The sequence below is a fragment of the Acomys minous genome (genome assembly GCF_964271855.1).
Source record: "Acomys minous genome assembly, chromosome: 4".
Lineage (NCBI taxonomy): Eukaryota > Metazoa > Chordata > Mammalia > Rodentia > Muridae > Acomys > Acomys minous.
In genome coordinates this window covers 20,490,682-20,518,342 of record NC_140486.1, presented here as the reverse complement: position 1 = coordinate 20,518,342, position 27,661 = coordinate 20,490,682, and the positions used below count along the sequence as shown (strand labels likewise).

Sequence of the window (27,661 nt, the reverse complement as noted above, 5' to 3'; positions counted from 1 at the left end):
CAGGAACAACATTTTTTTCCTAAAAAGAAAATACTTCCTGGGGTAAATATTTATACAACTGAAGCACATGGACAAGGAGAGGCTGAGCCTTTACCTGTGTGTTCACGACTTCCTGAGACAGGGTTTGGTTGAGTGGGGGGTACATTTCAAGTTTTATATTTAAAATTCCCACGGAAACTTTTGATTCTGTGCCTATAAATTAAAAAAAAAAAAAACAAAGCACTTAAAACTCTACTTAAACTCTAAAACCTAGACCATTCAGTACTATTGTATTTAGTCAGTCAAAGCCTAACCAAAATTCAGGATTGAGGTGCCTCATCATCTAGGTAGAATGATAATACACAACCTTACACTTAATAGTCAGACTAAAAATGAATAAAACATTGTAAAACAAACCAAACCAAATGGTTTTTAATTTTTTACTAAAACACATACTTTAAAAAAACATTCAATATTTTCTTAGCTTTCTAAAAACATTTTAAGGAACTTTCTGATCTGATAGATTTGGAATTCTTACATTTTTATTTTAAGTATGTAATTCCAACTAGACTTTACATTAAGTACAAAAGCAAAGAAATTAATAACCAATTCTGTTTCCATGAAAATCAGAATATATTCATACTTTTTATAATAGACAGCAATTCCACTTACCCTTTCACATCACTCTCTCAACCCATTATTATTTATATACATATGTATTCTTTAAATATATATATTTTTTACACTGGAACTAGTATTTCTCCAGCAAACTGGTATACACTTGTCTCCAGGTCATTGCTATGATTATCATGTTAGGCCTGTTTCTGCTGTTTGATTTTGAATTTTTTTATTTCACAGTTATATTTGAATGTGTGTGTGCACCTTGTGCACTTTCTGCATGCAATGCCCTTAAAGGCCAGATGCCCAGGGAGTTGAGTTAACTAGCAGTCTACAGTGAGCCATCTGTGGGTGCTATACAGTTACCATGGCTCCTCTAGAACAGCAGCCAGTGCTCAACTACTGAGCCATCTTTCTAGGCCCAGGCCTGTTTTTGAAGACAAAGAACTGGAAATCACTTTTAAAAACAAATCTCAGCTTAGAGGTAGTGGTGCATGCCTTTAATCCCAGCACTTACAAGGCTGGGGTAGGTGGATCTCTGAGTTTGAGGCCAGCCTAATCTACAGAGTGAGTTCCAGGTTAGCCAAGGTTACACAGAGAAACCCTGTCTCGGAAACAAAACAAAACAAATCTCATGTGTACAAAGAACTTTAGTTCTTTTTATTTAAGTAGACATATTTTGAATCGGACTTAAAATTTCAAATTACTAAGGCCCTGCTGTCTACAGGCCAAATTTAGGTGGTGGTAGTAGTTGTTGTTTTTTCAAGACAGGGTTTCTCTGGGTAGCCCTGACTGTCTTGGAACTCACTCTGTAATCCAGACTGGCCTCAAACTCACAAAAATCTTCCTGCCTCTGCCTCCCAAGTGCTGGGATTGAAGCCATGCACCATCACTACATGGCTTTTCTTTCTGTGTGTTTGTGTGTGCATGTGCATGCATGTATGTATGCAGATGCCCTTGCCCACTCACAGGAATGTGCAGGGCAGAGCCTGAGGCCGGGTGTCTGCCACTACTGCTCTCAGCCTTTCAGTTTGGAGACCATGCCTCTCACTGAACCTGGAGCTCACCAGGTAACTGGCTGTGCAGGGAGCTCCCAGGGTCTGTGTGTCTCCAGTGCCAGCAAGAGCTGGGTTACAGATGGATGTCACCATGCCAGCTTTTGATGTGGCTGCTGGGGAGACAAACTCAGGTCCTCCTGCTTGTGCAACAGGTACCCACTGAGTCATAACGCTAACTCCAAGTTTAACTCGTACGTTACAGGTAAACTGTAGGTTTTTCTTTTCTTCACTTTATGAGCTAATGGATACAAAACTCCAAGGAAATAATAAGATAATGTATAAATTCTGTCCTTTACTATTCATTGCTACTGACATTAGACAAGCTAGCATCTCTTCCAAATCTTACTTGTCTACTGTAAAGAGCTGGAGGAACTCTACTCTTTTGTCAATAGCCACACAGTGGCATATGCCTATAATCCCAGCACAAGGCAGGCCAACTGGTCTATATAGGGAACTCAGGGACAGACCTGGATACACTGAGATTCCAGCCATAATCAAAACAAAATAACCCATAACCTTCCCCCAGGAACCACTGTAGTGATGTCAATGTGCTGTGCTCTCCAGCACACCTGAAGGAACCTCATGTATACCTGTATCCATGTTTTTAAAAGAATCCTGGGTTTTTTCTTTATAACTATTTTTTCTTTTCTCTCTTTCTTTCTTTCTTTCTTTTTTTTTTTTTTTTTATGTTGAGCCTCTAGGGCTGGAGAGACGACTCAGAGGTTAAGGGCACTGACTGCTCCTCCAGAGGTCCTTGAGTTCCATTCCCAGCCACCACATGGCGGCTCACAACCATCTATAATGTGATCTGATGCCTTCTTCTGGCCTGTAGGCATACATGCAGACAGAGTGCTGTATATATAATAATGAATAAATCTTTTTTAAAAAATGTTGAGCCTCCAAAAATTCTATTCATTTTCCAGGGGGAAAAATTTCTCCTTGACAAACTAGACTGACTTTGTACAATGGCATTCTTCAAGACACAAAATACTAGGACAACTTACTGCTGAAATTCTGGTGAAACCCTGTTTTACTGTTCCCCTCCCATGAGGCCATTTTGATTAATATAATGCATTTACAAACAAGCAGTAATTAATGCAAACGAAGGGTGGCACTAATCACCATACCTACACCCATAAGTTCCACAGTCAGGCTCGTCACTCCATTCTCTGAGCCCAAAACTGATCTCCATTCCAGGAAATAGGATGCGACTAAAGTGGTTTCAGCAAATATGTCTGTTTTGATTAGCACCATGTGAACTGGGTCACTTATTGACAGCATTGATGTCGAATCAGCCATTCTAGTTCCATCACCTAGCAACGCAAGCCAAAAGGAAAAGGCTGTATTATGTATTACTTAGAAACACAGAATATTTGCAAGCTAAAGATGTAACTAGGTATAGTGATCAGATTCTCTATCCAACGGCACGCAGTTGCACACACACACACTTTTACTGAAAAATAAAACTAAATAATACGCTTATATAGAGTGAAATAATCTGATGTCTCTAAAAGCATGCCAGAATCTGGGGGGAAACTTCTATTTCTATTACTGACTTGACAGGACTATGAGGGTATGAGGAGTCATTTAGTTATGTGACTTGCAGTAGTCAGTGCTTTCTGACCCATGAACTCTATTCTCTGAAAGAATTTATCATAGCATACACTACACAAAACAAAAAGCCATCAGCTGGGTGTAGTGGCAACCTCAGGACTCTAGAGGCAGATGGGGGTGGGGTGGGGATCTGTGAGTTCAAGGCCAGTCAGAGGTACACAGTGAGACCACATATACACAAACAGGAGAACCCTGAAGATCCCTGAAAATCCCGGAGGCTGGAGAGGTGACTCAGTGGCTAAGAGCACCTGTTCTTGCAGGGACTTGATTTCAATTCCCAGCACCCACATGGCAGCTCACTCCTGTCTGTGACTCCAGTTTCCAGGGGATCTGATGCCCTCGTCTGACCTCTGTGGGCACTACACATATGGTGCACAAGTGTAAGTGCAGGCACAATGCCCATAAACATAAAATAAGAATAAATCTTAAAAAACAAAACTCACCAAATATGTCAACATTAACTCTCAAATTACATTCATTCCTCAACTCAGAAACCATCACAGTATTGTCTGTCTAAAACTGAGAGACACGGGGACTGAGGAGATGGCGCAGAGGTTAAAGTATGTGCTGTAAAATCCAGAGGACCAGACTTCAGATCCCTACAGTTCACAGAAATGCCAGGTGACCTGGTCTTGTCTATCATTCCAGCCTCAGATGTATACACACATGCTTGCACAATATGTACATACACACCGAGACAGAGGGGGGGTGTCTCAACACTCCGGAGCTAGCAAGTTACCCCATTAACACATTAACATTTTTAAAGTCTTCGTGTGTGTGTGTGTGTGTGTGTGTGTGTGTGTGTGTGCGCGCACACACATGTATTTACAGATATATGTGGAGAGGGTACACATGTGCCATAGCATTTGTATGGAGGTCAAAGGACAGCTTGCAGAAGTTGGTTCTCTTCTTCCACCACATGGATTTTGGGGCCAAACTCAAATATCAGGCACACAAAGCAAGAGCTTTATCTGGTGAACTATCTTGCCAGGGCCCTCATTAACATTTTTATAGGGAAGGGGAAAAAAAAATCACAGAAGGATTGGGGATGTAGCTCAATTTGGACAAGGCCTTGGGTTTGATCACATGGACCATGTGTGTTGGCACATGCTAAAATTCAAGCACTAGATACCCTGGACCAGGGAGGAGAGCCATAAGCTTAAGGCCATGCTCAGCTATACACTGAGCTCAGGACAGCCGGTGCTGTGTGAGACGGTATCTCAAGAAAATAAAGAAAAAAAAAATGAGGCATCCTTTAAAGGCAATAATTATTAAGGCATACTTCTGTAGTTTTGCTTGCTTTTATGGCTTTAGGTGGATGAGTAAAATATATCTAACGCCTTGATACACATGTAAAAACTGACTTTTTGTTTTGTGTTTTTCAGACACAGTCTCCCTATGTAGTGTAGGCTGGCCTCCAACTTGCAAGCCTCCTGCCTTAGCTCCCCTCTCCAGCTTCAACCTCCCAAGCGATAGGATTATACACATCAACCGCCACAACCAAGTCAAACATTTTTTTTAAGTTACAAAAACCTAGGTGTGGTAGCACAGTCTTGTCATTTCAAAACTTAGTACAAAAGCCTATGTAGATGATAGACATAATCAATTAACTAAAAAAAATCAATTAATATGGCAAAAAAAGATTAGTGGATAAAGTCAAGAAACAGGTAACAACTCATTTAAACACACACACAGCACTGAGGAAAAAGCAGAACAAAACCTAGAGATAGTCATCTACCATACTCAATCCCTCCTCCTCAACCCCACAAGTCTCGCTACAGAGACCAGCTGGCCTCGGCTCTATCTCTCTGCCCTGAGGCTGGGATTAAAAGTGAGCAACCAAGCCTGGGTTACGATTCTCTACAGCAGAAACTATGGTAGTGGGTCTGCCACGAAAAGCAAACAAATTGAATTAGACACATTATCATTTCTTACCTAAACTTTCTCTGTGAACTTCAAGCAAAAAGCCATCATGGAAATCTGGTTCACAAGCGCAGGGAACAGGTTTTGAGCGAAAACGTTGGTTCCGATAATGTAAACATAAGGTAAAAGTTGAACAGACTTGTCCAGGCAAAGGCTCGGGTTCTTGCAGGTGTTCCAAGAAAGCCTTTCCACCCAAAACCTGAAGGTAAAGATACCTCCGTGTTGGATCAATATTAGCTGCAAAGTGTAGCAACATATGAGGAAACTGCCAAATAACTGAATGAATGTGATCAAGACACAAGAAACAAGCTCTTAAAAAATAAATAAGTAAATCAACAAATAAACTATGTAGCAGAATATTTTGTTAGGAACCGAGAGATACAGGATATTCTTTTCTGAACTGACCGCCTCCCTACTTTTGAGGGAACCTGAGTTAAGGCAGGTGTACCTTTGCTTTCTAGGTGTTTAGAAAACATCACCTCCGCAGGCCAACTCAGAAGGTAATTACCAACTTAGGAACTGCATTTGTCAGATAATTACCATCAACAAAGAAAACACACAGGTTTGTTTTACTTTTTGTTTTTGAGACAGGATTTCTGTGACTCCCTGCCTATCCTAGAACTCACTATGCAGACCAGGCTAGCCTCAAACTCAGAGATCTCTCTACATGCTTCTGCCTCCGGAGTGATGGTGTACACTACCACATCTGGCCTTACAGTTTTTAAAAAATTTATCACTAAAACTTAAGAAATCTTGGGAGGCAGAGGCAGGCAGATCTCTGTGAGTTCAAAGCCAGCCTGGTCCAGGACAGTCAGGACTGTTACACAAAGAAACCCTGTCTCAAAAAACCAACCCCATCCCATCACTCCCCAACCCTCCTGCCCCCCACCTTCCCTGGCCAAAAAGAAAGAAATCAACACTCCTGGTTTTAGACCAGTAGCACTATTGGGGGCCTCCTTGGCAACAGAGATTCTGTCTTGTATATAGTCTCCATTATTTACTAAAATAAATTCCCAGAAAGAGCTTCAGGGTCAACTTTCCTAGAAGCTTCTAGATCACAATATTATACTCTAAGCTTCACTGGTTAGCACCTAGGTGGGACTAAGACCTACTAGTAGCTGCTGAATGAGCTCTGACTGGCTGGCCTCAGTCCAGCCAAGCTATCAAGAAAGCCACCTGAAACACTTGATACATAGGAAGCCACTTAAGATACACAATGTGAAATATGGAATGAAATATATAATGTATGTACCTGATTGGATAACCCAACCTAATTTAATCTGTGGAGGATTTTTTTTTTGTCTTAAAAAGTTGTTCTGTGCTGCCTTGGATGATAATAGTTTGGATCCCTGATGTATCAGTTTTTAAATAAAGATACTTTTCTTGCTATCTTGAACTTGTCTTTCATATTTCCCAAATCCTCGGACCCTAATAGTACTATATAGTAAATCTGATATATTTCATGAAAAACTGCATCAAAGGTTTAGATTAACCAGCAACAAATTTTAAGTACTTAATTTTGAAGAGAAAAAACTTAAAATGTTTTCTATCAAATGCCAAATATTACCGTATGCCCATTACCAAGTACAAAGAAGTTTATGTTAGAAATATATATGTATATACATACTTTTTTTTAATGTTGACTGCTTATCAAAACCAACAGTTTGCTTTGGAGAGGAAGGGGGTTCTTGATCAACACTGTCCTAGAAAAGTGGAGAGAAAAAAAGCAAATTAGAAAGTAAAAATTCTAGTTAAGAAAATGGCTGTGACAGAAAACACTATAGGATTAGGCTCTTTTTAAAAGGCTTCTACTTGACTGGTGTGGTGGTGCACACCTTTAATTCCAACATCCAGGAAGCAGAGCAGGCAACTTCTGAGAGTTCCAGGCCAGGCTGGTTTACAAAGTGAGAACAGGACAGCCAGGGCCATACAGAGAAACTGTCCCTAAAAACCATGGGGGAAAAAAAGCCTTCTACTCTAGGGTGTGGAGCAAGGTTAGGCCACACTGCCTCTGTAGTAAAATAAATAAATAAATGAATAAGATAAATGAAAATAACACCTGCAAAGAAGAGATCTAACTGGCAAAAGTCTAACATGAAGGGATTAAACAGTCTTTCACTCTTGCCATCCCTAAATGCTAAATACATGTAGACCAGGCTGTCCTCCAACTCAGAGATCTGCCTGTCTCCACCTCCTGAGTGCTGGAACTAAAAATGTGAGATACGAAGCCTAGCCTTAAAAATAAATTAGTATCTTCAACAAAGCTAACCTTCCCTATGTGACGCTATATAACATTTGGCTTTTGGGCACAGTAGCACATGCCTTTGCTTCCAGGTCTTTGGAGGCAGAGGCAAGCAGATCTCTGTGAGTTTAAGTCCACCCTTGTCTTTGTCTCTGTGACTTCCAGGACAGCTAGGGCTATGCTCAAACAAAACAAAACAAAAATTCCACCATGCACTGATTTTTTAAAAGAAAAAATTTTCATTCAGCAGAGGCTGTTATAGGTCAGTTTTTATAAAAAATGGGTTTGCAAACCTCAAAACCTAAAAAAAGGATAGTGTATTAAAGTACCCAACTCTCTAGTGTATTATGAAGTCCATCCTATTTTTAGGAGATTACTCCTTGTATTGAGGTCACAGTGTTTCATTATTGCCTCATTTTCAAAATAAGGCCTACTTACTAAATGTATAGGGAGCTAGCCTACTACTGACCTATTTGTACAGAGATCTGGGGGGTTTTATGCAGTCAGCTCTTTCCTTCCAGAATTTCATGTTTATTTGTTTTAAAAACAGGCATAATTTAAATAAATTACAGATCCACAGAATACCAGGAGAAGTTCAGAAGTTTCTGTCACTTCAGAGAAAGAAATATAGTGTACACCTCCTATCTTGTAAGCACTATCTGCCAACTCAAGGTGGGGCAAATTTAAAACCTGAGAAAAGGAGCCAGGTGGTGGTGGTGTACACCTTTAACCTGAGAAAAGGAGCCAGGTGGTGGTGGTGTACACCTTTAACCTGAGAAAAGGAGCCAGGTGGTGGTGGTGTATACCTTTCACCCCAGCACCCAGGAGGCAGACACGGGCGAGATGGAGGCCAACTAGGTCGTAGAATGAGTGTTAGGACAGCCAGAGGTACAGAAAGAGAGCCCGTCCACAAAAACAAACAAACATGGAGGAAAAGATAGTACAGGGGCTGCGGAGATGACTCAGCGGTTAGTGCACTTACAGCTCTAGCAGAGGGACCTGGATCATTTCCAGTGATGGGGCGCACTCGGGTTCCAGGGGGATTGAACTCCTTCCCGACCAGCCTGGGCCCCAGGCATGCACCTAGTAACCAGACTTATATGCAGGCAAAACACCCCCACACATAAACAAAAGTCTTTTTAAAAACTAAGAAAAAGGGCATGCCTTTAATCCTAGCGCTCGGGAGGCAGAGGCCGATCTCTGTGAGTTCGAGGCCAGCCTGGTCTACAGAGCAAGCTCCAGGGCAGCCAGGGTTGTTACAAGAGAAACCCTTTCTCAAACAAACAAACAAACAAACAAAAAACTAAATTAAAAAACCCAACTAAGAAAAGGGCTATTAATAGAATGAAGTTATAGTGGTTTTATAAAAACAAGCATGGACCCTATAAACTGTCAGACACAAGCAAATATTTACATTTTCAATTTCTTTACCTAGAAAATTACTCACAGTCACAAAATTAAGTTCTTTCATTACATCATCAATGATTCCTCGACGTCTAAGAGCTTTGATCAGATCTTCTGTTGACAGATGTTGCTGATCAGGTGCCAATTCTTCTCGTATGGTCTCGGCAAGAATTTCTCTTATTCTGCCATGCACATCCATCTATGGGGGAAAACTCACGTTACAATTTACAACATTATGCTAGGGCTTTAGTGGTGCCTGCCTTTAGTCCCAGCACTCCAGGGGCACAGGCAGGTGGATCTCTGAGTTCCAGGCCAGCCTGAGCAACACACATAGAAACCCTGTCTCAAAAAAAAACAAAACAAAGCAAAAAGCACACAAAAACAATTTACATTAAAAAGCAGTTCAATACCACTTCTAAAAGTTTTAGGCTTCTACAACCATTGGCAAATGCCCAATGTCTTTAAAACTAAGCTTTTAAGAAGTGAAACGTTTGAGCAAAATACTAGAAACAATCTGAATTGGTTGGTTACCCACTAACTTCCTTTATTGCTGGTTGCCCACAAATAACTCAATGAAAACCAATCTTTTAGAGATGGAGTAGGGGATAATCAAATGAACACAGACCTGGAAGAAGGCAAAACAAAGAGTGAGTTATTTCAGCTTTCCGCTTATTCAACTTGCAACTCTAAACTAACTGGTCACTCCATATCCTTGTCTATACGATGGAAAAGGCGAGACTGTTTTTGAGGATTCGACAGAAGAAGCCAGCGACTCGGCACAAACCCTAGCGCACGAACACACCATAAAGAGGCTTTATTACTTCAGCTCACGGGCAGCAGTCGAGGGCCGCTCGCGGTTCTACACGAAACCCCCGAGTGGGGTAAATGCGTTCGTTCCTTGTCAGTCATTTGAGGGTCCTGCTTGTCTCCCATAACTTCTTACTGCAACTGGGGGTTCCTAGCTTAAAGTAACCCTGACCTCTCGCCGCCTCAGACTACTTGGACACGGTCTTCTAGAAATTCCCCAGGCGATCGCCTCCGTTTCCCAGTCGCTCTCTCCACCGGCTGCGGAGCCCTCAGCGTTCCCTCGGCGTCTCACACCCGACTGAAGCTCGCCCGCCCGCCCCGGCTCCACAGCCTCGGCTCGGGTCCCCGCCGACAGCCCGGGACTCGGGATCGGTCCCCCCCCCCCCCCACGCTCCTCACCTTGCTCAGCTGCTGATGGATGAGCTGCTTCAGCTCGGAGGCTTTCTCCGGAGGCAGCGACATGCCGGCGCTGGCGCCTCGCGCCCGCTACTCGCCGCCTCACACGGTGGAGCCGCGGGGCCCGTCGCCCAGACCGCGAAGCATCAGTGGCGGGCGGAGCACAAAGCGCCACAGCAGCGCGGCCGCGTCAGACCCGGAGGGGCGGGAACCCGGCTGCAGCGGCGCCAGGACTTAACTGTTTTCAAACGGTGAGCACTGACAGGCGCCGAGGCTGTCCTAGGAGATGCCTGATCTGCGCCGTCCACCGAGCCGCCTCCTCGGGGATCCCACACATGTGGTCTTCACGTCCTCTGTCGCCAGTCCTTGACCTACGTCCCCGGGGGAGGCGACGCCCGCCGCGCGCTCGAGCCCCCGTTTCGCGTTGCGCACCGGCAGAGCGCCGGCCGCCCGGAGGAGCCGAAGGGCACGAAGGACCCCGGCCGCTCTGAATTTCCGCCTTCTGTCCCACGAAGGTGGCCTCGCTTTCTAGGCCGGCGCTTGTGCTTCTCTTCCGCCCACTGCAGTCATGTTCGTCCCCTGCGGGGAGTCGGTCCCCGACCTAACGAACTACACGCTCCTGATGGTAAGTCTCCATTTGAGTTTGGCGCTGTCGCCACCCCGACGCGGGAAGCGCCACCTGGCCTTAGGAGAAGCTGGCACATGTTCTGCTTCAGGCTTTAAACCTGAAAACAAAAGCAAAACAAACCTGGAGGTGGTCCCCGGAGGCGGCCGTCCTAATTAGCAGCTTTGTCAGCACTATCAAGGCTTGTCTGAAAGTTCCGCCTTCGTTGTTTGTCAACTATAATGTTTGTAGATTGCAAAGAGCGTTGCACATACATCCCGCAGAAGGATCCCTAAGTGTTAACCGTGAAAGTATCTTTTCAAGTCGTTTGGGTCAGCACTGATGTAGGCCATCAGATGCATTAGAGAACTGATCGTGGCTAACGGGCAGTTGTAGTTTTGGCCTTGTTTAGTCATCGTGAGGTGCTTGTCATCAAAGTATTTTTTTTTTTTTTTTTTTTTGGCTTTTCGAGACAGAGTTTCTCAGTGTAGCCTTGGCTGTCCTAGAACACACTGTGTAGACCAGTCTGGCTTTGAACTCGGAGAGTTTGAACTCACAGAGAGCTTTTCTCTGCTGGGATTAAACACCTGCACCACCAACACCACCTGGCCCGTGTTTTTAATTCTTGTTTGTTTATTTTTTTTATTTTTTAAGGCAAGGTTTGTCTGTGTAACCTTGGCAGTCCTGGGCTTGCTTTGTAGACCAGGCTGGCCTCAAACTCACAGCGATCCACCTGCCTCTGCCCCCCCTCTGCTCCCCCCCCCCCCCCAGTGCTGGGATTAAAGGCATACACCACCAAGGTCATCAAAGTTTACAGTGTCGTTAGAAACACAAGTACATCAGAAAGGACAAATAAGACAGAATTTTGAAAAGGATTCAGAAAGACCTGAGATCATGGAGCATAGGAAGGCTGGGAGTGATTTGAGCACCTGTCTTCCCCAGCGCTCCAAGGGTGAGGCTAGAAGGCGCCAACAAGCCAGCCTGAAGGACAGACCTCGCCCAGATAAACAAAGCAACAAGAACAACAAAAACTTTAGGGGAAGGGGCCAGAGAGGTGACTCGGTAATTAGAGCCTGTATGGCTTGCGGAGGATGGAGTTCTTTAAAGGCTCAATGGCTCAGGGTCCCTGCCTCCCTCTTCTGCCGCCCTGTGGTTCCTGTACTCAAAGACAGACACATAATTTAAACTTTTTAAACGTTGACAGGAGAAAAACAAGGGGCTTTTGATCTTATAGAAAAACTAGTGGCCAAGAAGATGGGCTTAGGGTGCCCTTCTGAAAAACAGATGCCTAATACAGAGGCACATATTCCTGGAATACTGACTGCAAAGAATTGAGAGTGACATGTGGGGGGAGAACAGGCTAGAGGCCTGTGACCTACAAGGCGCCCGAGGAGAATGGATTGTTTAATAGAAAAGAAGAGGGACAGGCAACCCTTACTCACCAAGTGTCAAGGCAGGCTCATCTGGGAGCGGCTACTGTAGACAGCTGGGCAGGTGGTGATGGGGTTGCTAGTGAAATGGTGAAGAGGAATGCCTCGTGGGTGAGTGGCCAAATAAACAGGAGAAGAGAGGGTAAAGCAGTGGCCCTCGCTCGAGGGTCCACACCCTGTCACAGGGGCCACCTAAGGCCATGAGAAATAGCAGATACTCACATGACCATTCATAACAGTAACAAAATTACAGTTATGAAGTAGCAGCGAGAATAAGTTTATAGTCAGGGGTCACCACAACACGAAGCACTGTATTAAAGGGTCACAGCACTAGGCAGGCTGAGAACCACCGAGCCACATTTGTGAACCACATTTATTTACATTTTAATTCAGTTCCTGTTTACACAGTAGTGGACAGCTGTGAGAGAATCTTAGCTCTGTTGAGGCCTGAGCAGTGAAGGTACTATGTGGCACCAAAAGTACACTTTTTTAAGATTTTATTTATTTATTTTATGTATATGAGAAGAAGGAATCAGACACCATTACAGATGGTTGTGAGCCACCATGTGGTTGCTGGGAGTTGAACTCAGGACTTCCAGAAGAGCAGCCAGTGCTCTTAACCTCTGAGCCATCTCTCCAGCCCCCCACTTTTTTTTTTTTAAAAGAATAAAAATACGAGATCAAAAAAACAGCTAGGTGGTAGTGGCACATGCCTTTAATCCCAGTACTGGAGAGGCAGAGGCAGGTGGATCTCTGAGTTCTAAGGCCAGCCTGGTCTACAAAGCAAGTCCAGGACAACCATGGCTACACAGAGAAACCCTGCCTTAAGAAATAAAAAAATAAACAAGAATAAAAATACGGGCCAGGTGGTGTTGGTGGTGCTGGTGTTTAATCCTAGCAGAGAAAGGCAGTCTGTGAGTTCAAACTCTCCGAGTTCAAAGCCAGACTGGTCTACACAGTGCGTTCCAGAACAGCCAGGGCTACACAAAGAAATACTGACTCAAAAAATAAAAATAAATAAATAAAATACTTTTTAAAAATGAAAACGCTGAAGTGTGTTTACATGCTGGTAGGAATGATCCAGTAGTAGGATAAGACTGAGGATTCTACCCCAGAAGAGCAAAATCCTTACGTGATTTGCAGAAGGTAACCAGAAGTTTAGCAGAAAATCCAATGAGAAATGGGAATGCTCTGAGCGAGGACTCACATCCAAAGAGGGCAGCTGCTGAGGGAAGGAAGCCGAGCAGCCCATTGGCTGAAGCCGGGTCACAGTTGGCTCCTTACCGTGGGACATATACTAGACTATGTATATTTAAAAAAAAAAAAAAAAACCCGAGCTCCAGATGATGACTCAGTGAGAACTCTTGTAGCTTAAGCCTGAGGATCTGCCATCACTGCCACTCACATCAAAACGGGGTGGGGGGGTAGGGGGGGCATGCCGATCTGTAACCCCAGCACCGAGGCAGGACAGACAAGAGGATCACTGGGCCTTTGTCACCAGCCTAGCTTTAGGCTCAATATGAGATCCTATCTCAAGGGAATAAGACAGTATTAGACAAAGAACCCAAACCCAGCATTGTCCTCTGGTCTCCATGCAGTATATACAAGCACCTGCGCACAGACAATAGGCAGCTGCACTTGCACACATGTGCATGTGCCACACAAGTTATTTTGGTGGTAAATCAGTGTAGTTAGTAAAAGAAAAGAGGAAATTCCTGTTTTTTTTGTTTTTGAGACAGTGTTTCACTGTATAGCCCCGAATATCCTGGACACGCTTTGTAGACCAAGCTGGCCTTGAATTCACAGAAATTGGCCTGCTTCTGCCTCCTGAGTGCTGGGATTAAAGGCATTAGCTACCATCTCACTGTCAAAAATTCCTGTTTTAAGCAAACAAGTAGATAATATTGCTTTTTTGTGAAATACAAAATAGGACAAATGCAGGCAGAAAATTAGCTTTGTATGTGCTGAAGTGAGTGGCCTGTGCTATGACTAAATAGCGTGTCCAGTAGACTGGAGTTCGAAAACCTCTTGTGGGGTACAGGTAGACATATCTGGGTGGGTGGGTGGCAGCAGTCCATCCAATCTCTGGGAGTAGATAGTATAACAGGCAAACTGAAAGACCAACAACATTTGGTTGTTCATACCTCACAGCCCTTAGCCTTGCGTTTTCACTACCTTGAAAACAATGTTACTGCCTGTGGCTCTCCACTCCTTTTCCAGGTCTGTAGCCTTTGTCACCTAAAGTGAGCCTTTCCTTCATCCCCTACTTAAAAGCAGTATGCATGCCGACATTGTATTCTTCCACAGCACTACTGTCTAACTTACTGTTTACCACAAATGAAGCTCTTCCTTGGTAGAGAAGAAGCTCCACAAGGCCAGAAAGTTTTGTTGGTCTGTTTTATTTTGTAAAACAGTTGGCATCTTCCTTTGTGCTTGAGCATAAGCATTCAGTACTTTTGCTGTCTCAACTCAAAGGTGCTGCTAATTTTGGTGATTAACACAGCATTTCTTTTTTTATTTCAGCCAGCAGTATCAGTTGGAAATGTTGGCCAGCTTGCAATAGATCTGATTATTTCTACATTGAACATGTCTAAGATTGGTTATTTCTATACTGATTGCCTGGTACCAATGGTTGGGAACAATCCATATGCAACTGAAGAAGAAAATTCAAATGAACTCAGCATAAATACTGAAGGTATGTCTATGGCATATTTTTCTACCATAGAGTATTTAGTTATTTGAGATGGGAGGTCTCACTATATAGCACAGGCTTTTCTGGAACTCGTGACCCTCCTGTCTCTGTGACCTGAGTTCTAGGATTACAGGTGTAAATAATTGTGTCCAGCTTGAGCTCTTTTATTTTTGTTTTTTGCTTGTTTGGTTGGTTTAGTTGGTTGGTTTTTGTTTTTTGTTTTTGTTTTTTTGTTTTTTGTTTTCAATATAGGGTTTCTCTGTGTCCTGTATCTCTGTTCTGGACTAACTTTGTAGACCAGGCTGACCTTGAACTCACAGAGATCCACCTGCCCGTGCACCACCACCGCCTGGCAACTTGAGCTTTTTAAACTAGGAATAGAATAAGGAACAGAGTACAGTGACACTTAATGTATACAGTGCAATGATGAAACTCACTATTCTGTGCTAACTTCAAACAACAGCTAGAAGCTGGAGAGGTGGCTGTGGTAGGAATACTTGCTGCTCTTCCAGAGGACCTGGCTGTAATTCCCAGCACCCACGTCAGGCTGCTCAGATTGACCTGTAACTCCAGCTCTAGGGGGATCTGACATCTTCTGGCCTCCGTGGGCACTGCAGTCAAGTGTGTGTGTGTGTGTGTGTGTGTGTGTGTGTGTGTGTGTGTGTGTGTAAGCAACTAAGATTTTTTTTTACTTAAAAAGTTAAAAGGAAATAGCTTATAAACTAGGCATGGTGGCACACTCTTATAGTCCAGCTACATATAGGGTGAAACAGGTTGGTCACTTGAGCAGACTAACCTGGGTACATTGTAAGGCCTGTCTCAAAACAAGACCTGAAGGAAGGAGATAAAGAGCACGGAGCTTAGAGCCTGTGGTTTTTGTGTGGTTTTTCTTCCGTATGTTTGTCGTGGGAAGTGTGCTCGTGTGTGAGGTTGGAAGCTGACATGAGGAAGTCTTCCTGGATCACTTTTTAGTTTATTCACTGAGGCCGAGTCAAGTAAACCCACAGTCCATTGATACGGCTAGGCTGGCTAGTCAGCGTGCTCCGGGACACCTTCCAAGAGGTGGAGCTGCAGGCCAGCCACCCAGCCACCGAGCCTGGATGATACGTGGTGGGTTAGTCCCAGTTCTCTCGAGCAGGCGAACTGATAAGATGAATATGTACATGGTATATTAGAGTGGCTGACAGGCTGTGCTGCGGCTGGCCCGACAGTGGCTGTCTTGAAAAATCCAGATGTTCAGTCCATGAAGCTACATGCTTCAGCTGGTCTTCGGTCTGTTTGGACTCCTGAAGAAGTAGATCCTAATACCAGCAGAGAACTGCCTCAGCAGCAGGGTGGGTGAACTTGCCAGCTAGAACAAGCAGGCAAAAAGCAAAAGCTTCCTTTTTCCGTGTCCTTTTATATGAGCTGCCACCAGAAAGTGCTGCTCTTTCCACCTTAAATGATCCAGTCAGGAAAGTCCCTCACAGGTGTGCCAGCTGCTTCTGTTTGAGTTGATTCCAGATACAAGATTAACCAGCACATGTGGGTTCTGATAGCCACACGTGGACACCAGCCCTAAAGCCTATCTTCTAATTGTTGAAATTACTAAGTGCAAAGCTGTTGTAACTCAGATACTACTTGTCATAATAGTAATTTCAATTTAATATTCTGTATTCTGTCCTGTGATTTTCGCTTTTTCTCTTTGTAGTATATTCATTGCCGTCAAGGAAACTAGTGGTGCTTCAGTTAAGATCCATTTTTATTAAGGTTAGTATATTTATTTTTTCAATTCATTAAAGTCTGACAAAACACAGTCAAGTAGCATTAAGAATCAAGACTTGCCAGGCATGGTGGCACACGCCTTTAATCCCAGCACTCAGGAGGCAGAGGCGTACAGGCCAGCCTGATCTACTAAGCAACTCCAGGACAGACTAGGGGAGTTGGGGATTTAGTTCAATCATAGAGCGCTTACCTAGGAAGTGCAAGGCCTTTGGTTCAGTCTTCACCTATGAATTAAAAAAAAAAAAAAAAGAAGACTGGGACCAGGTGTGGAGGCAAACTCAGTGCAGCAGGACTCTCTTACACAGAGAAACCCTGTCTCTCTGTGTAGCCTTGACTGTCCTAGACTCACTCTGCACACCAGGCTGGCCTCGAACTCACAGCGATCCACCTGCCTCTGCCTCCCAAGTGCTGGGGTTAAAGGCGTGCGCCGCCACCGCCCAGCTGAAACCTGTCTTAAAACAAAACAAAACATAAAAAAAGAATCAAGACTAAAGAATTATTTTTATTGTATTGTTTTATACACTTAGGAAAGGTCTGATTTGATAAAGAATTTGATATTTCAAGTGTGTTATTATCATTTTACTTTAACACTAAAAGAAATTGTGGCTTATTCATAAGTTTTAACACATTAATTCGGGCAGATCTGCAGAAAAATTTTGAGGTGTGAATCATTTATTAAAACATACTCTAAGCCAGGCAAGGTGGCATACACCTTTAATCCCAGCACTGGGAGGCAGAGGTAGGTGATCTCTGAGTTCAAGGCCAGCCTGAGATACAGAGCAAGTTTCAGGACAGTCAGGGCTACACAGAGAAACCCTGTTTCAAAAAACCGAAAAAGCTCCAACTACCACTGCTCAATCACACAGAAATATCGTCTTCCCTTGTGCTCTTGTTTAACTCTGCCATCCCAACAGTAATACTAAGTCAAACCTCACCCCTTCTTCCTTGAAACCATCAGGGCTTCTGTCTCTCAGAATGAACTTCACAGACCTTTCCCAGGGCCTGCGAGACTGCCTGGCTGATACAATAGTCTCTAGCCCCATATATTTGTGTATTCTCTGTAGCCACACACAGCAAGAGACTGCATAAGAACGCTGCTGTGATCTGAGAGTTCTGTCAATAGCTGCTCTGCATAGCCAGCCTTCAGCCACATTGGCACCTGTGGTAGTCTTCACACACTATCTGTTCTGGAGGTCAGACATTCAGAAGCTCTTTGGTTTGTTTTTTGAAAGCCGAGTCTGTCTTGTAGCTGGTTAGACTCAGCCTCTCTGGTGCTGGGATCACAGGTGTGGACCTTCATGTGCTCTTAAGAGCTTAGTGGAAGGGGCTGCAGAGCTGGCTCAGTGGTTAAGGGCCAGTTCCCAGCACCCACATGGCAGCTCACAACTGTTTTAACTTAAGATCTGACATCCTCGCATAGATAGACGTTCAGGCTAAACACAATGCACATAAAATTAAAATGAATAAATTATTTTTTAAGTACTATAAGTACTTTATTATATAGTACTTTACCCATTTTACCTAAATATATGTGGCAAAGAGTGCAAGTAAAATTTTTCCAAGTCCAGGACAGCCAAGGCTACACAAAGAAACCCAGTCTCAAAAAAACAAACAAACTTCCAAGTCAAGAAATAGAATAGTATCAACCATCCAAGAACAAATATGATACATTAAATCCTTATGAAGAATGACTGACTCCTAGAGCAGATGTTTCTTTCTGTTCAACTTCCTTTCCTCAGCATTGGATGTGAGATTCATCTGTACCTCACAGTGGCATGCTCATCTCTTTCTGTGTAGCCTTGTGTTACTTAAGTGCACCACTAATGCTGTGCTTGATTTTTTTTCACACAGTAGTGCTTTTATATTTGTTTGTTTGGTTGGTGTGTGTGTGTGTGTTTTGTTTTGATTTTGTTGTTGTTGTTTTCAGCGTTAGACATTAGTCCCAGGGCTAGGAAGTGGTGACGCACACCTTTTTTTTTTTTTTTTTTTTTTTTTTGGTTTTTTGAGACAGGGTTTCTCTGTGTATCCCTGGCTGTCCTGGACTCACTTTGTAGACCAGGCTGGCCTCGAACACACAGTGATCCGCCTGCCTCTGCCTCCCGAGTGCTAGGATTAAAGGCGTGCGCCACCACGCCCGGCTGACGCACACCTTTAATCCCAACACTTGGGAGGCAGAGGCAGGCGGATCACTGTGTGTTCGAGGCCAGCCTGGTCTACAAAGCGAGTCCAGGACAGTCAAGGCTACACAGAGAAACCCTGTCTTGGAAAAAAAGAAAAGAAAAGAAAAGAAAGAAAAAGGGATTAGTCCCAGGAACTTGGGCTACTAGAGAAGCAAGGTAATATATTTCATCTTAAATGTTGAGGCAGCTCTCAGGAACAAGGACAGGTGCTGGGCTTCGTCTGAGTGGTAGAGTGCATGCCCAGTGTGTGTGATGAGGCTCAGGGTTCTGGCCTCCCCACGGGGAGAGGGACTTACAGTAGAGAGCAAGGACAGTCTCACAGCCACAACACCATTCTTAACCATGACACCACTAATCGTTTTTTAAAGATTTATTTATGTATTACTTATACAATATTCTGCCCACATGTGTGCTGCATGCCCGAAGAGGGCACCAGATCACATTATAGATGGCTGTGGGTCACCATGTGGTTGCTGGGAATTGAACCCAGGACCTTTGGAAGAACAGACAGTGCTCTTAACCTCTGAGCCATCTCTCCAGCCCCCTGACACCATTAATGCTGACTTGGAATTGCTATCCAGTGTATTTAGTCTCCCAAATTATTTCCAGAAATCTTTTCAGTTCCAGATCCAATCAAGACTGACATGTTATACTTTGCAGTTACATCCTTTTAGTTGGTATCTTTAACTGTTGCCATTTTCTTTCTGTTTTTCTCAGTATTGATTGCTTTGAGGAGTCAAAGCCAGATATTACTCTGTGTTCATCTGATTACTTCCATGTGTTTATAGTGAAATTTGTAAGAATACATCACAGATGACTATATAGTTGATTATTAAGTATAATTGATTAGCCAGGCGCGGTGGTGCATGTCTGTATCCCAGCACTCAGGAAGCAGAGACAGGTGGTTCTCTGTAAGTTCGAGGCCAGCCTGGTCTACAAAGTGAGTCTAGGATAGCCAGGACTGTTTACACAGAGAGACCCTGCCTTGAAAAACAAAACAAAACAAAACAAAAGATATATTAAATCCTTGATCTTTGCCAATCATTGCAGTGTCAGTGAATCATACCATCCGCTGTCACGGGAAGTGGTAGGTAAAGGGTTACATAGGTTAGTTTTAGACTCTGAGATCTCATTTTCATATTTTCTTTCTGCTGTCTCAATGGTATACAAAGTATAAGTCCAAGTCATTCTGTGAAAAACTGCTGGCCTGGGTGAAAAGTAGCAGCTGTGCCAGGATCATTGTTCTCTCAAGCAGCCATTCATATCACCGTAACGATGTGCAGCTGCGCAGGTATGTTCTGCCTTTGTGACGATTTTACTGTGATCACTTGTTTATTTAAAATTTAAATAAAATGTAAAGGCTAGGTATATCCTTTTCTAGCTGGAATTTAGAAAGGAAGGTGAGAGGAGAGTAGATGGGTGGATCCTTTTAGCGCCTCTGGCCACTACAGCTGGGTATAAGGAAGATAGCTTTTATGGCTTAAGGATCAAACCAAAGCCTTACGCATAGCAAGCACTGTCCCTGAGTAACTATACTCCCAGCCCCTAAGTTAACTAGAAACATTTGAAAGATCAAACCCAGGGCTTTGCACACTCCAGGCAAACATTCTACCACTGAGTAACATCCTGAGCCCCCAGAGTGAGTTCTTATATATAAATAAGATGAAATTGACCAGAAATAGAATTTTTAGTACAGACTTAATATTATGTGAACTGTTTTCATTATTTTGTAGGATCTGACTTCGTTTTTTTGGGGTTTTTTTGTTTGTTTGTTTGGGTTTTTTTTTGTTTGTTTTGAGACAGTTTAGCTGGTATTTATAATTTTATTTGTTTTGTTTTTCAAGCCAGGGTTTCTCTGTGTATCCCTGGCTGTCCTGGATTCATTTTGTAGACCAGGCTGGCCTTGAACTCACAGAGAACCACCTGCCTCTGCCTCTCAAGTGCTAGGATCAAAGGCATGCACCACCACACCCAGCCTTTTTTTTTTTTTTTTTTTGGTAATTTTTAAAACAACATAAAAATGTGGTTTTTTTTTTCCCAGTACTCCCTTCCGGTACCTACTTACACCTTCTATGCAGAAGAGTGTTCAGAATAAAATAAAGAGCCTTAACTGGCTAGAGATGGAGAGAAGTCCATGCATTCCTGAGATGAACGATTCCGAGCTTTGTATTCGCATTCCTGGAGGTGGAATCACAAAAACACTCTACGATGAAAGGTGATGGGTCAGTTTGTTTCTCACTGTTTATGGACAGTCTCATGTGGTCCAGGTTGGCCTTGAACCCCTGATCCTCCTCTTCCACTTCCGAAGTGCTGGCATTGCAGGCCTGCATGCTTGTTTGCTTGTTCTTTCCCTCCGTCTCTCCTGTTTGTGTTTGTAGCACAGGCTGGCCGCCAGCTTCTGTCATAGCCTAACTCATGATCTTCCTGCCCTTACCTCCACAGTGCTGGACTAAAGCCCGCACTGCGGCCCTGACTCAAAGTCTCTGTCCTCTGAGTGGAGAGTAGTCATTTACTAAACAAATACTGATGAGAAAGGACTTGCCATTTGCCATTTGTTTTCTGTGTATTTACAGCTTTTGATGTTGTTTGCTATCTTTTATGTTAGTTGATGTTTTGTAGTGATGCATTTTGCTTCTTTTCTTCTTTTGTGTTGTATAATTTGTTGTTCAAAAGATTGGACTAAAGACCGGACCTGATGGCACACACCTTTAATCCCAGCATTCGGGAGGCAGAGGCAGGTGGATCGCTGTGAGTTCGAGGCCAGCCTGGTCTACACAGCGAGTCCAGGACAGCCAAGACTGTTACACAAAGAAACCCTGTCCCATTGTCAACATATTCTGTTTTACTCAGTGCCCCAGTACCATGAATTTATAACTGTTTTAGACAGTTGCATGCAGTTGCTTTTGATTATGAATTATAAACAAGAAGGTGTAAATGAAAGGAAAGGCAAAACCCAAGAAGCTATCATGTTTCCTTCAGCCTTTCTTTTTGCAAATTGACTTGTTTGTGCACCCCATGTCTGCTGTCAGCATCCTGTTGCTGTGGTGCTAACAGTGCTCCTTGCCTTGTGCTTGAATCCACTCTTTCTCTTCCTCATCATGTGCTATGAAAGGAAGACGCTGCTTACAGGAGGCTCCTGGTGACCTTTATGGCAGTGTTCTGCAACAGGCCTGAGTGAGCCTTAGCAGCTAACCACAGACAGACAGACAACACATCTTCTCTGCTATTACTCAGAGACATTTAATGAGATTCATAGACACAGTTGCACATACCTACGGTCCCACACTTAGGGGGATGGGAGTTCCAGGCTAGTCTGGGCTACGTAGTGAGACAGGCAGTAGGCCTGCAGCTTGGTTGCCTTTGCAGACCCTGAAGGAGTCATTTGTAGCCAGTAACTGTAATGTAACTAATAGCAACGTGGCCGGGCATGGTGGTGCACACCTTTAATCCCAGCACTGAGGAAGCAGAGGCAGCTGGGTCTCTGTGAGTTGGAGGCCAGCCTGGCCTACAAAATGAGCCCAGGACTACAAGAAACCCTGTCTCAGAAAAACAAAATAAATAAATAATAGCAACGTGGACTCTATCAATGGTGCTTGGCACTCTCCTGTGCTACTTATTCCTGATTCCCTGCAAATACATACACTTTTGTTAACCATGTAAGTGAAACACTTGAAGAGCTGCAAACTTTAGTGACTTGCTGAAAGCTATGCAAATAGTACATGGCAGAGCCGGGATGCAAACATGGGCATCTGGCCCCAGATACTGCACTTTCCATCTTTCAGTCTCTTCACCAGCAGGGTTAATCCCCACAGTCTGTGGCACATTAGATTTTATTCTTAATGTAAATATTGAACTTCCTTGTTATTTATGATTTTTTTCTGTTTTGATGTCCCATTCCACCCTCTTGTGCCCCCCTCAGCCACCCAGATTAAACTCAGGTCCTCAAAAATGCTACCTCTGCAAGAACTTTACCACCGAACCACATCCCCAGCCCCTCCTGTTTGGTTTTTTGAGTGGGTTGTTTGTTTGGTTTGGTTTTTCAAGACAAGGTTTCTCTGTGTAACAGCCCTGGCTGTCCTGGAACTCTCTCTCTCTGTAGACCAGGCTGGCCTCAATTCACAGAGATCATCTGCCTCTGCCTCCCAAGTGCTGGGATAAAAGGTGTGCGCCACCTCACCAAGCCCCTCCTGTTTTCTATTTTGAAAACATTGAAGATTTCTTTCACAGAAACTGAGAAGTTCAGTTTGTTTTTCTGGAACAATTTATTTGTGTTTTTGGCCCCAACTCCATGTTATCCCAGCTTTCTCTTCTTCCTGAGAACACTCTTCTTAAACCGTCGCTTGCAGCATTTGATCCCTTGTCTGTCACTCATTCAGCCACTGTCTGACCGCAGCCTGAAAGCCATCTAGTTGTTCTCAGTAGCTGCCCTGTAAGCCACCAGCGTTGAGTTAGTCTTTGCCTCATTTGGCCTGTATTCTTTGTAGCCTAGAGACTTGTATTAGCCAACTGAGAGTGCTATGGCAAAGTTCCATAGTCCAGATAGCCTAGGACAATAGAAACATATTGTCTCACAGTTAAGGAGGCTGGAAGCCTAAATAACTAGATTCTGGTTCTTGTGTCATGTGTGGGGTTTTTGGTTGGTTGGTTGGTTTGGTTTGGTTTTTGGTTTTTCAAGACAGGGTTTCTCTGTGTAGCCTTGGCTGTCCTGGACTTACTTTGTAGACCAGGCTGGCCTTGAACTTACAGACATCAGCTTGCCTCTGTCTTCCGAGTGCTGCAATTAAAGGCGTGCGCCACCACAACTGTCATGTGTGTTCATATAGCAGAGAAAAGCAATTGAGAGTTCTCTTTATGTAGAGCCATGATTTGACTTGACTAGTGTCCCCCTTTTATAACCTTAATGAACCTCAGTTACCCTTTCTTCTGTCACAGCATGATGAATTGTGGGAAGGAAGAATTCAGTGGGTAGCATCTGCTTGCATCATCTTAACTGACCTGTGTGTTCGCTGCTGACCCGCTCTGCTCTCCCCACACCATATCACCAGGTAGTGGTCACCATCAGTGATTGTGTCCAGCACTTGCTTCCTGCTCCTTAACAGGCCATCCACGGGCTTCCGTAATCTCTTCACCTGACCCCTTCCTGGTCTTCCATCCACTCTGCTCTCTGTACTCCAGCGAAACTGTTGGCAGGATGGTTCTGTGAAGGGCATTCGTTCCCTCTGTTTTTGTTCTCTTGTCTCTTGTGCTCACTGCTGGTTTCCAAGAGTGCTCTCAGTCCCCCTCTCCTGCTTATAGATGCCTTCTGCACAGCACATGGGCACAGCCGTCCTTGTGCCCTCTACTCTTGCTTCTTTACACGCCAAATAGAAGCCTATAGCAGATTAACTCTCCTCTTCTATATAAAAAAAGAAAAGAAAAACAGAAATTTGACAAACTAAATAAAAAGAGCTGTATTTTAGATAGTGTCCAACAGGCAACACTTGGCTGTGATCTCTGAAAATGCCCCATAGTCGCTGTAGCTTTCTGTATCATCTGCACTGAAGTGCGGCAGGGACAGCACAGTCCAGCCATCTGCACAGCTGAGGGCGTGAGAGATGAGGCAGGAAGCCTAAGTGACTAGAAATGCAAGTGGAAAGGCAGGTATAGGACTGTGGCCCTAGGGTCAGCTCAGGCCTCCAAATGCTCGGCCACATGTGCAGAGTGAAGCTTCACTAGGCCAGGCTTAGTGCCTGGTTAGTCTGTCACTCAATGTCCGTCTCTCTTTCGTATGTTTGTCTGTTTAATTTTGTTTCTGAGACAGGATCTCATATAGCCTAGGCTAATCCAAACTCACCAGGCTCCTGACCTCAGTCTACATAGTGCTAGAATTGCATTATGTGCTTATGTGCCCACTGAGGTAGCCTCTTAATTCTCCTCTTACAGATGAGGAATATTAGAAGCCAGAAGTAACCTACCCAACATATCTGCCCATCTGTGAGAAGGGGAAAATTTGAACCTGCCATTTTGTCTGTCCTTGTTTCTTTGATTCCAACTGATTTATAAATAAAGTGGAGACAGTTAAAAATAAAATTTGCAGGCACTGGAGAGATGGCTCAGCTGTTAAGAGCCCTGTCTGCTCTTCCAAAGGTCCTGAGTTCAATTCCCAGGAACCACATGGTGGCTCATAACCACCAATACTGAGATCTGGTGCCCTCTTGTGATGTGCAAACTCACATGCAGGCAGAACACTGTATACTTAGTTAATTAATAAATAAATTAAATAAATAAATAAAATTTGCAGATGGCCCGGCGTGGTGGCGCATGCCGTTAATCCCAGCACTAGGTCAGACAAAATAAATAGGGATGGTGCTGCACACCATTGATCCCAGCACTCAGGAGGCAAAGGCAGGTGGATCTCTGAGTTCCAGGATAGCCTGGTCTACAGAGTGAGTTCCAGGACAGTCAGGGCTACATAGAGAGACCTTGTCTCAAAAACAGCAAAGTATCTGTAAGAAGGAGTGACTCTCTTCTCTCTACGGTTTCATTCTCTTCCCTTTCCCTCACTGCTTTAGACTATTAAGAGTGGACCAAGGCTGGAGTTTCACACCTGAAATCCCAGCACTTGGGACACGGAGTCAGGAGGATCAGGAATTCAGGGTCAGCTCTAAGAATATAGCAAGTGTGAGGCCAGTCTGCCACACAAGACAGTCTTAAAGAAGACTCGAGTGTTAGTTTATCTCAGTCTCATTACCTCTGAAAGCCACTCTGCAAGAAGGCTTTTGAAGTAGCTCAGAACTTGTCCCATGGATTAATAGTTAAGGATAGAAAGGCCGTATTTTCCTGAGGATGAGGATGAGAATGAGACACACTCGCGTATTCCCCAGGCTCCTGGGACCAGAATACATGTGGGACAGTGGGAGGTAAGGAATCTGTCCGATGATGTCATGTCTTTCCTCATCTAACAAGAGGCAGATTAATGTATCTGTAAAGGCTCACACACCATGAGATGGGTCTCACGTCAGGAGAAAACTCGGAATTGTTCTTTTTATTTCTTGTAGCTGTTCTAAAGAAATCCAAATGGCAGTTCTGCTGAAGTTTGTTTCAGAAGGGGACAATATCCCAGATGCAGTCAGTCTTGTGGAGTATCTGAATGAATGGCTCCAGATAATCAAGCCGAGTGTAAGTGCTATGGCATAAGTCTCTGAACTGACTCGGTATGTGCCTGTTAACTTGTCTTATGCGTGAGTACATTGAAGGGGTGAAACTTTGCTCAATAAATATGTATCTCTACGGGAAGTTTAGTTTGAGCCAGGTTTTTTAAAATAAGCAAGGAGTCGGGTGTGGTAGCACACATTTAATTCCAGCACTCACACACCTTTAATACCAGCATGCCTGCAGCAGCAAACAGAGCTCTCTGAGTTCAAGGTCCACCTGGTCTACAAAGTGAGTCCAGGGAAGCCAGAGCTATTATAACGAGAAGCCCTGTCTCAAGAAAACGAGAGGAAGAGAGAGAGCAAGGAGCGAACTAGCTGTCAGGGTGCTCACTGTTCACGTCACAGTAATTGTGAGGACAGCTTTTGGCTTTGTTTTGCTTGTGTCTTGTGGGCTTGTTGTTTAGTTGGTTTGGTGTTTAGAGACAGGGTCTGTGTGGCCCTGGCTGTTGTGGAGCTTGCTGTGTAGGCCATGCTGACCTCAGATTCAGAGAGATCCTCCTGTCTCTGCTTCCCAGTGCTGGGATTAAAAACCTGCACCGTAACATGCTGCCCTAGACAGCTTCTCAGAAGAATAAGCAGTTCCGTGCAGTTCGGTGCTTTAGGGAAGTACAGTGTGCTGTCGCCATTGAATAGGTACCATAGCCATTGACTGTGTCCTAACTAACGCATTTGCCTGTTGTGAAATGAATAGCAGACCCACAGAAAGGAGCCTGTAGCCTAACAGAAGCACCCCAGGCCAGGCATGATGTTACATGCCTTTAATCCCAGCACTTAGAGCCAGGAGGATTAATGTGAGCTTGAAGCCAGCCTGTCTACACAGACTTCTAGGACAACAGAGCTACATGTGAGCCTTGTTTCAATACCCGACCTCCAAATCTGTAAGTCACCTTGTTCATTTCTTTTTGTTTTGTTTGTTTTTTGCTTTTGTTTTTGTTTTTTGAGAGTTTCTCTGTGTAGCCATCCTGACCTGGAACACACTCTGTAGACCAGGCTGGCCTCAGACTCAGAGAGATCTGCCTGCCTCTGCTGTGCCCAGCTGTCACTTTATAACTGTTCTGGCATATTTTTGAGGTGAACCTTAGAAACCTATTATTTTATATAAAGACAGGAACTTAAAGCTTTAGTTTTCCTAAGAATAAGGACTAGATACAAGTGTCAGGACCAAAAGAGATTTGATGGCAAGATTAAAGTGTCTCCTGTTCTGTTTCAGAGCAACAGCTGCACAGCATCCACCTTGCCATGGAGGATCCCCAGCTCCTGGCGGCTGCTCTTCGGCAGTGGACTTCCTCCTGCGCTGTTTTGATCTATTTCCAGCCTTCTCCCTCATACCCCAGAGATCACAGAACAGGCTGTTGAGTGTGTGCTACACAGAGATTTGTGCTTTCTGGGGATGTGTTAGAATTACTTTTCACAGTAAAATCTCAAAGAGGTTTAGAAGTGTTACTCTTATTACATACAATAAATGTAAATTTTGTACAACAAAACTTTATTTCCTAAGCAGCTTTATCTGAGAAGTCTCCCTTTTAAATTAGTAATGTACTGTCTGCTTCCGCTGTACTAAATTATCAGAAGCCTCGTGGAATGGTGTCACGCAGTAATTTGACGAGAGGTCAGAAGTCCACAGTCTTAGAAGGCTGCAGGCCAGCTGGTGCCGGAGCTGCTCTTCAGGAGGCTCTCACTATTCTGATAACTAATACAGCGACGTCAAAACAAAACTAGGAAGAGTAAAGGCTTACATGTTAAGCCAAGCAATCCTT

At 44.0% G+C, this 27,661-nt stretch overlaps 2 protein-coding genes across 4 annotated transcripts in view; one reads left to right on the top strand and one right to left on the bottom strand.

Annotated features, from left to right (window-relative positions):
• Positions 1-10,253, bottom strand: part of CEP76 (centrosomal protein 76) — a 34,144-nt gene extending 23,891 nt beyond the window's left edge. For 2 of the 3 annotated variants that reach the window (XM_084780299.1, XM_084780298.1), the window contains exons 1-6: positions 10,045-10,253; positions 8,882-9,037; positions 6,820-6,895; positions 5,205-5,429; positions 2,783-2,968; positions 95-192 (exon numbers count right to left, since the gene is read on the bottom strand). In XM_084780299.1, the coding sequence (XP_084636425.1) occupies positions 95-192; positions 2,783-2,968; positions 5,205-5,429; positions 6,820-6,895; positions 8,882-9,037; positions 10,045-10,107 (804 nt within the window). In that variant the 5' untranslated portion in view covers positions 10,108-10,253. Of the gene's footprint in view, positions 1-94; positions 193-2,782; positions 2,969-5,204; positions 5,430-6,819; positions 6,896-8,881; positions 9,038-9,463; positions 9,609-10,044 lie in introns of those variants that run through there. The other variant, XM_084780300.1, reaches the window with a different exon arrangement.
• A 222-nt stretch (positions 10,254-10,475) lies between these two features.
• Positions 10,476-27,388, top strand: PSMG2 (proteasome assembly chaperone 2). The gene is made up of 7 exons (XM_084780308.1): positions 10,476-10,666; positions 14,599-14,770; positions 16,458-16,516; positions 19,884-20,002; positions 20,753-20,926; positions 25,749-25,869; positions 27,115-27,388. Exons 1-7 carry the CDS (start codon positions 10,610-10,612, stop codon positions 27,205-27,207), a joined length of 795 nt encoding a protein of 264 aa, XP_084636434.1. The 5' UTR covers positions 10,476-10,609; the 3' UTR covers positions 27,208-27,388.
• The last annotated feature ends 273 nt before the right edge of the window (positions 27,389-27,661 follow it).

Bases quoted from the DNA above. Each gene is read 5' to 3' on its own strand.
- PSMG2 (XM_084780308.1), top strand. From the start codon at position 10,610: ATGTTCGTCCCCTGCGGGGAGTCGGTCCCCGACCTAACGAACTACACG. The intron at 16,517-19,883 runs GTTAGTATATTT...TGGTATACAAAG, and splicing joins TAAGATCCATTTTTATTAAG to TATAAGTCCAAGTCATTCTG. The intron at 25,870-27,114 runs GTAAGTGCTATG...GTTCTGTTTCAG, and splicing joins TCCAGATAATCAAGCCGAGT to AGCAACAGCTGCACAGCATC.